This window comes from Lolium perenne, chromosome 4 (assembly GCF_019359855.2).
Source record: "Lolium perenne isolate Kyuss_39 chromosome 4, Kyuss_2.0, whole genome shotgun sequence".
Lineage (NCBI taxonomy): Eukaryota > Viridiplantae > Streptophyta > Magnoliopsida > Poales > Poaceae > Lolium > Lolium perenne.
Genome location: NC_067247.2, coordinates 123,434,832 through 123,443,341, shown reverse-complemented (window position 1 = coordinate 123,443,341; position 8,510 = coordinate 123,434,832). Strand labels below are relative to the sequence as shown.

The following is an 8,510-nucleotide window of genomic DNA, read 5'->3' as shown; positions in this document are numbered from 1 at the left end:
CATTAATATGGACGGGAGGAACTAATTTTTTTTTGTCTTTTCTAACCATTGATTTTGTGATTTGTGTGTTTGCCTAAAGTAGTGGATGGGCTCTTGGCCCAGTGGTAAGAGCGCATTGGATTTTATCCCAGGGGGGGCATGATGAAGAGCTCAATCAGCGAAAGTAAACCAGAAAAAGTTACCAATATCCGAAGAGAAGAGTACACTGATATTAAAAGCATGTTTCAGTATATTATATGATTAGTACGGAGTATTAGCCAATACAAAAGCACTACCAGCGTCAACAGGAATTACACTAGCCAACGAAATGCATTACCAATCCACCGCTCTCCGGAAATTCTGCAACAACATCACTATGCCATATCGATCAATTGCCATCGTTTACGCGGATGATATAGACTTCCATGGTGCACCTGCTCGAATTGTTCAACAGTTCGAAAAGGCAGATGTCACCCATCTTCAGGTTGTTGTCCTTCACAAACTGTTGCCATCCGCTTCCGAGTTTTTTCTCGTTACGTGCACTATTATCAATAACGGATACTTCCCATTCCTTGTCAAGCAGCTGAAGATACAACTGTGTCTCCTCTGGAAGATATTTCTCAGCATAGGTGCTGGGGAAAGTCTGTTTACAGATTTTAACGCAAGAGTAAGTAGATATAATGGCATGAAAAGATTAGAGGTAAACTAACATGCCACTGCTTCCTAAATTAGTAACACACCACGAAAGCAAACCATATGTAAATTCAGAGATGACTGGCTATGAATCTACAACATCGAGAATAGTGCTTTCATTAATATTCCAAGAACACAACAGTTTAGGAAGACGCCCACATGATCAAAGCAAAAAAAAAAAAAAAAAAACGTCAAGAAAAGATGGAACTTACCAGGAAGCATTTTGAATCAAGGTTGGACTTGCCCATCACAGCAACAAAGATGGGGATCTCTGAGTGTATAGAGTGGATCTTCCGCTTCACCTCTTCCATCTGATCTGAAGTTAGTTTGGTCTTACGGGTGATAATGTAACCATCCTTCAGATGCTCCTTTTGAATTGAAGATAGCCTCATCTTCTTCTTCCTGACAGTGTAATTGGAACCAGGAAGATCCTCTAGTCCATGGCCATCTTCAGAGGAGAAAGAATCTTCTGTGAAAAGAAAATAGAAGTATTAAATACAGCTATATAATAATGAGAACGATTTGCAAGGAAAGGTATATTTGTATAATGGCAAACTGAGACCTGATGCCTGAGAAGAGTATGAATACATTGTGGTCCAGTTGTTTTGACATGACTTGTGCTTTCGGAGCCTCAGTCTTTCTGTTCGTGGTGACTCCATTGGCAGCCTATTCACTGTGGTAAGTGGCTGCATTTCCGTGAGCTGGGGATGAAAATCCGAACTCTTTACAGTTTCAGTAGCACTTGTATGCTTTTCTTGCACAGGGGGCAGAAAAGGATCCACAACAGCTGATAATGCCTTCTCATAGCCAAGTTCATCAAAGATTATGACACTGAACTCAGAGTTCCCATTGTATCTGAATATTATAGTGTCACCTATCTTTAGACCGAAGGTTTCAGCAAATTTTCCCCATCCCGCTGTAAGGACAAGTTTTTCTTGGTTCCTCACAACTTCAATTATATAGCTGCAACGATTTTGTGTTTCAAGTTTGATTTCTCCTGGGATCTTGCCTTTGAAACGCTGAACAAATTCTTCTGGCATGATCTGGAGAAATAGCTAATTAATTTCTTGTTTGAATGGACAATTTACAAACCAGATATAAAAGATAATCACTAGTATAATCCAAGTATTTACCCATAACTCTATTACACTGTTCAGAGAAAACATGGTTTACTGGCCCATGTTATGGCCGGGTAGCCGCTGAATATTAGCTAGTTCAGAGATTAATGCACATACATTTATCACATGAGGAGGATAAGTTCTGGTGGACGGTACATGCAGTACATCAGGGTCCTTTTGGGTCAAACCAATGTACACCGACATGGTGAACTATAGCCATCCTTTTTGCAGGAAATTTATTCAAAAGGGCGTAACCAGTGTTGAAAGCTCCCACACATTGTGGGGTTTGGGGAAGGGTATTTCTAGGCAGCCTTTCCCTTGCATTTTATTATGCAAGGAGGCTGATTCGAACCCAGGACCTCCAGGACACAAGTGGATTGCAGGAAATTTATTTGGGAACTGAAAATCCCACTTAAGTCAAATTCTTTATTTGGTATTTGTGGAGAGAAGTAGTTTAAACCAAGGATTACCTAGAGAAACGCAGATGAAATGACAGCAAGTGTTGCTACTGTGATCAGGAAAACGCAATTTAGCATTTGTTTCTTTCATGTCCCTCGGCACTTTTTTGGGTTGTGCGCATCCGTAATGCCGCTAGGGAAATGCGTTGTTGCAGAGGCTAGCTGTAATTGGTATCTTCGCGATATTATTAATATATACTCTTTGTCGAAAAAATGTCCCTCAGCACGTCGGTTGTGGAGGATGGTCTTTGTGGCCATTGATATCCTACCACAAACTAGTAACTCAAATATGTTTGGAATTAGCTAGTGTGTGCTTTATGTTTGGATATTTGGAATTGGCGTAGACTCGTACTAATGTGGTTTCTAACAACAAAAAAGAAGATTCCAGATTCTTATAGATCATACATAGGGCTGCACATGCCGTGGTCTTCACTTCAGGGTGTGTAGGCACGGGATTCGATATGGAGTATATGGTAGATTGGTAGCATGGGTTTCATTCAACAGTTGAGGTGGCAGTCTAGTAATAGGATTTCTGCTGCACGGGTGTATCATGGATTGTAATCTATATTGCGTCTTTCAGCCTGTGACGAGCACACTGTTATTATTTTTGTGAAACCTACACAGCCCATCAGATTCATGATGGGAATAGCATGGCTCACTGGTTGGTTCAGAACCGTGGTATGAACATGGAAGGGTAGAGTACCGGGATTAGCCAGCGAAGGGGGTCTATTTTGTACCAAATACATATTTAGTATTCTTTTCAGTCAGGTCAGAAATAGACATCACAAAACAATTTATACTAGAAATAAGAAAATCAATGATTTTTAGAAAACAACATAGTAAATGACATAAGGGGATGGTGCTGCATTTCAATGTGAATTACCATCTCATGTTGAAAATCACCAATCATAAGCATCAAAAAATTCTTTTTTTCATCATCCAAGCTCATGTAGTGATATTCAAGCCAGCTTTTGCATCTTTCACAAGGCGCATCCATGTTCTTATAAGACCTGCAGTCAAAACGGCAAGTGAACTGAAATTTGGTCCAGCAAATAAAGCAATGAACTAAAAAACTGATACTTTACCCAGTTTCATGTGTGTCGCTGCGCCTATCTTGGACCTGAGGCATAAAAGGATCCACAACAGCCGATAATGCCTTCTCTCGACCAAGTTTATCAAATAGTATGACATTAAACTGAGAGTCTCCATTGTAATTAAATATTAAGGAATCACCCATCTGTAGATCATAGCTTTCGACAAATTGACTCCAACCCACTGTAAGGACAAGCTTTTCTTGGTTCTTGGCAACAGCAATAATGTGATTCTGATCATTTTGGGTATGTAGCTTGATCTTTGTTGGAATTTTGCCTTTCAAACGCCGCACAAGTTCTTCTGGTATTATCTGCGGAAGATATTAAATAAATAGACATAAAATTTATGAACAAGCTCTAAAAGACAGTAGTAGTTATAATCAAGGTTTTACTTTGTCACTCTCATACCCGATTAAGATGTTAGGACAAAAACAAGGAAAATGTCTGTCGATCTTCCCAGTAATTGCAATAAAGAAAAGCAAAATTTTGTGTGAACTAACTACCTCAACGCTAGTAGCCTCAAATACATAGACACCAAATTAACAAGATAAATAATCAGAAGCTTGAAAGTACTCTACTCTTGAAGTAAAGAACTAGCAAGCAGAACTGAAATTACTAGATCGTTGGCATTTAGAAATAGTAGGAAGTGGTCTTTAAAAATAGGTTTACCATCCCATCTTGGAAATCACCCATCATAAGAACCAAGAAATACTTCTTTTCATCATCCAAATTCTTGTACAGGTGCTCATCCCACAGTTTACACCTTTGGCAAGGCGTGCACATCCTTTTATCAAGCCTGCATTGCAAAATTATTAGCAATGAAATATGGTAAGAGGATATGAAGTCATTAACAGTAAGAAGCTTGTGCTTGACCCGAATTCATGTGGAGTATTAGTTTTTTTTGGAGATCATGTAACTTCGATTCAAACCATCACTATTCGATCTTACCCTAAGAAAAACTATTCGAACAGGAGAGGATTCCTGTTGGATTGGACAAGAAAGAAAGAAAAAAAAAGTTTTCTCCATGAACCCGACTTTCTCTCATCTGGCCGCGCCGCGCTGTACCCAGTTCGCCAACATCGCGCCGCCCCCATGGGCTGCACCGACACCGGCTCACCGATCTCGGCCTCCCCTTTGCCAAGATTCCTCACTCAAGTCTCGGCCTCCCCTTTGTTTTTTTAGAGGTAAGGCCTCATGGCCTCCCCTTTGTCGATTTCCCCGCCGGCAATCGATTCTCCGTCGTGACGCTCCGTCGGCCTCAATGCCTCATCGTCATCAAGAGCGCTTGCAGAACACCCTGGCGTTGGCCGTCGCCGTCGTCAAGCGCTGGCCTCCGGAATCACAACAAGATGCATGTCTTCCTTCCCCATCTGTACATGCATAAATGTACTTGTATGTTGTATCGACCTTACAAATGAGGGATATATGATGCTGGATCCAGACTTACGCGAATACAAAATGAAAGGACTGCGAATATCATCCGGGTTCTTTTAGTAGACTGTGCTGCGAAAGGAAGACTACTGGGAATATGATGCTTAGATTTTTCTCACCTAGGACTACCACATGATTCTTACCTTGCTTAATCCCTCACTTTTGTTCTCCTCCGCGTTGCCTTCGGCTATCCGCCGTCAGCTCTGCTAGATGGGACGAGGCCGAGACGCCGAGTGGAGAGTGCTTGTCCAGCATAGCACTAGGGCATCTCCAGCGGCGTGTCGGCCGCCGTGATCGAAAATGCGTCTGGGCAGCCAACCAGCTGCCGTGGCAGATGCAGGTGAAAGTCGGCGTCGCGCAAGTAGCCCTCCATCCGAGCTTAGAGGAGGGGTACATGCTCGTCAAGCGAGAGGGGATCACCGGCGTCGCTCCTCCGGTCTCGTCGGTGAGCTCGGTAAGTTCCCAGCTGCGTCCTGGAACTCCCGCTCCCTTGCAGGGCCACCCGACGTCGTAGTTCGCCTCCGGCGTGGCGCCGGTGCAGTTCAACGGCGCGCCGCTGCAGTTGAACGGGCGCCGGTTGCCGACCTCAATCGGACGCCTAGAAGCGGTGACTCATGCCCGGGCGCGACACACAAGATGCGCCAGCTGCCGGAGGAGAGGAGGCCGGAGCCCCGCAACATGTTCGACGAAATGACAACGCCTGCCCCGACGATGAACGACCCGGTACGTGAGCTCTCTCAATGTGTGTGATTGTCGTGTATCATGCGTCTGACGTGTGATCATTCGTAGGCCTATTGGAAGGACCACCGTGAGACAGACATCCAGAGCATAATCTACGGCGGAGGCTTCATTGGCGACGATCGGGCCGGGACAGGCCCGCACCATGAGTGGGCACCGACGCAGGATGCGGAGGACATCGCAAACGCACGGCTGTTCTCCACCCAGACCACTGAAACGCAGCCAACACCCGTGTGCGTCGACGACTTTGACGACGCGCCAACAGAGCATGTCATCACCACGGACAACGCTACCAAGAAGAAGGGGGAGAGCCACAGGACAAGAGGATTCATCGACGACGAGGATCGACAAGTGTTTGTGCGAGGCGTGGCTAGCAACAAGCCATGACTGTATAAATGGCGCCCAACAAAAGGGCAAGGTGTATTGGGCCAAGGTCGTGCATCAGTACAACGAGACCAAGATGAACCTGCCCTACCACATCCCAAGCCCTCGCACGGAAGAGTCCCTCAGAAAAAGATGGAACTACATCAAACAAGAGACAAGCAAGTTCTGCTCGGCCGTCGAAGATACTATGAATCACCCCGTAAGCGGCGCTGACGTCATTTCAGTAGTAAACAAGATACAACCATCATCATTCTATTCTAAATTCATCATTCTATGTGCATCATTGCCGGCTTTGGCGTAATTGCAGGTATCCCGAGCCTTGGAGAGGTTTAGGGCAGTGCATAAGAAGGGGTACCATATGGTCCATTGCTGGGAATTGCTCAAGGACGCGGAGAAGTGGAGGACAAGCTTTGCGGCCTACGATGAAGCTGTGAAGAATGGGACAGCGGTCAACCTCGACGGCGAAGACGACGATCATGGCCTTCAAGCCCTTCCACCTCGTCCCCGCGGTCATAAGGCTACCAAGGCCGATCTAGTCCGGGAGGCACATGCCATTGCGTTCACGCAGAGCCTCGAGAAGATTATGGCCGACAATCAGACCGTCTTGGTTGCTAGGGACGAGAAGAGGCATCTGGAAAAAGAGGCTGCAACTGCCATCTTCCTCAACCTCACGAAAGAGGTCATTGAGGTCCAAAAGGCAGACGCCGAGGCCAAATTGCGTGACGCCGAGGCTAGGAGGATGGACGCCGAGGCCAAGATCCGTGCAGAGGACACAAGGATCATGCTAGCCGACTTGAGCAGTGTCGACAACGACACCAGGGCCTGGTTCATGAAGAGGCGCGCCGAAATCCGCGCGCGAGACGCCTGATCGCCGGCGCCCTGCGCCCAACACCCTAGCCTCCTTTTGGACTTTTTACATTGCTGTTCAGGCCTTGTTGTGCCCATTTTGGACTCCACTTTGCGCCTCTATATGTGCAAAGTGTGATGTACTCATTTCAGACCTCAATTTGAGGCTGTAATTTCGTGCAAACTTGAGGCTAGAACCTCTTTTTTGAATTCTGGCCCGTGTCGAAAATGCGTCGCCCCGCTGGAGTGTCCCCCAGACGCAAACGGACGCACGACCATTTCCGCGTCTGCCACGCGACTCAAACGGACGCCCACGGATAATTTGGGTGTCCAAATTGCGGCCGCTGGAAATGCCCTTAGTCCAACTCTTTGTAGATTACTTCTTAAACGCGTATAAGATGTTTTTATAAATCAAACCATGTAAGTTTTGACTAAGTTTATAAAAGAAATCATCAACACATAGAATATCAAATCAATATATCAGATTCAACGTGAATTATATTTCAATATGATATTTTTCGGCAAACAAAATATATTAATATTTTCAACATATCAATTACACCCAAACTCTACACCAACAAGATGTAGAATAACAACACGAATGCACATAGCCAACAAAAAAATGAAAACAAAAGGAGAAATAGAAATAGAAAACAATGGCCCATCGTGGTGGTGAAACACTCTCAACCAGCAACGCTATAACCATCACCGAAGACAACACCTACACGGCCAAAGTGATTATCCAAAAGCGAAATATCTAAGAAGGAAAACAATCCACAAGCGTTCTTGTCATCTGATCAAAGATCTTAAGTTTTCACCCTAAAGAAAGCATGTATTCACAAAACAATGCCATTAGCAATGTCATTGCTAGCTACAACCAATGAAGGCACGACATTGGGCTTTCACCCTAGAACTGCGACATAGTACTCGAGGAGCAACTTCGAAATATGTGTCGTTGCCTATTTGACGGTACCCCGGAGGAGGGATCCTCACGAGGGGGAGAAGAAGTAGGGGCCATAGGGAGGAGAGTCCTCGGGACGGTAGTACGCGATTTACTCAGCTTCGGAACACCTGCTCGAAGATAGGGCTTACTGTTGCTTGTCTGGAATTATACGGGCGCTTTCGCGTTGTTACAATGAGTTGTCGTTGTGCCTCTAAGGCTCCCAGGATCCGGCTTATAAAGGCGCACAAATCTAGGGTTTACATGGAGAGTCCTAGCCGGAATACAAGTTGGCTAACTACGGTACAATGTCTTGCCGTGTACATCAAGGATCCGCCTTCCATCTATGTCGTACCAGATCCGGATACCTTACGGGCCTCCACGGATCCGGCCTTCTTTCGTAGGTCGGTTGGGATCCGGCTCCCTGCTCCTGGGCTGGACTTCATCCTTCACGATCTACAGCAACTGGGCCGCCCGATGGGCCACATGCCACATCACCATATGTGGGCCACCCGGGCTTGCCGGATCTAGGCACTGTCGATGGTACACCCATGAAGTATACCCACAACAGTAGCCCCCAGAGTTCTTCGAGATTCACCTCTTGTTTCAGCCTTGCTAAAGCTTTGTGGCTTCCAACAATCCTCTCGGTAACATGGGGAAACTTGAAGAACTCCAACTTCACTTTTTCTTCTTTCCTAACTTTTAAGTCGGAAAATACCTTTATCCCGCGGGACTTCATCCATCGACATCATTTATACAATGCGTCTCCGGGTTACTCCCCTGCTGATATAACGGTTGACAGTTTTCAAACTGCTACCCGGAACCTCGAAAA

At 45.5% G+C, this 8,510-nt stretch overlaps 1 protein-coding gene across 1 annotated transcript; it reads right to left on the bottom strand.

The window, feature by feature from the left end:
* Positions 1-206: 206 nt before the first annotated feature.
* Positions 207-5,041, bottom strand: LOC127293808 (putative B3 domain-containing protein Os03g0621600). Its single transcript, XM_051323473.1, has 7 exons — positions 4,914-5,041; positions 4,009-4,135; positions 3,334-3,650; positions 3,132-3,258; positions 1,235-1,715; positions 885-1,141; positions 207-622 (listed from the first exon to the last, which is right to left on the bottom strand). Exons 2-7 carry the CDS (start codon positions 4,120-4,122, stop codon positions 368-370), a joined length of 1,551 nt encoding a protein of 516 aa, XP_051179433.1. The 5' UTR covers positions 4,123-4,135; positions 4,914-5,041; the 3' UTR covers positions 207-367.
* Positions 5,042-8,510: the final 3,469 nt, after the last annotated feature.

Excerpts from the sequence above, each read along its gene's own strand:
- LOC127293808 (XM_051323473.1), bottom strand. The coding sequence starts at position 4,122 with ATGTGCACGCCTTGCCAAAGGTGTAAACTGTGGGATGAGCACCTGTAC. Across the intron at positions 3,259-3,333 it reads AGCGACACACATGAAACTGG|GTCTTATAAGAACATGGATG; the intron begins GTAAAGTATCAG and ends TTTTGACTGCAG. Across the intron at positions 623-884 it reads TTGATTCAAAATGCTTCCTG|ACTTTCCCCAGCACCTATGC; the intron begins GTAAGTTCCATC and ends ATCTGTAAACAG.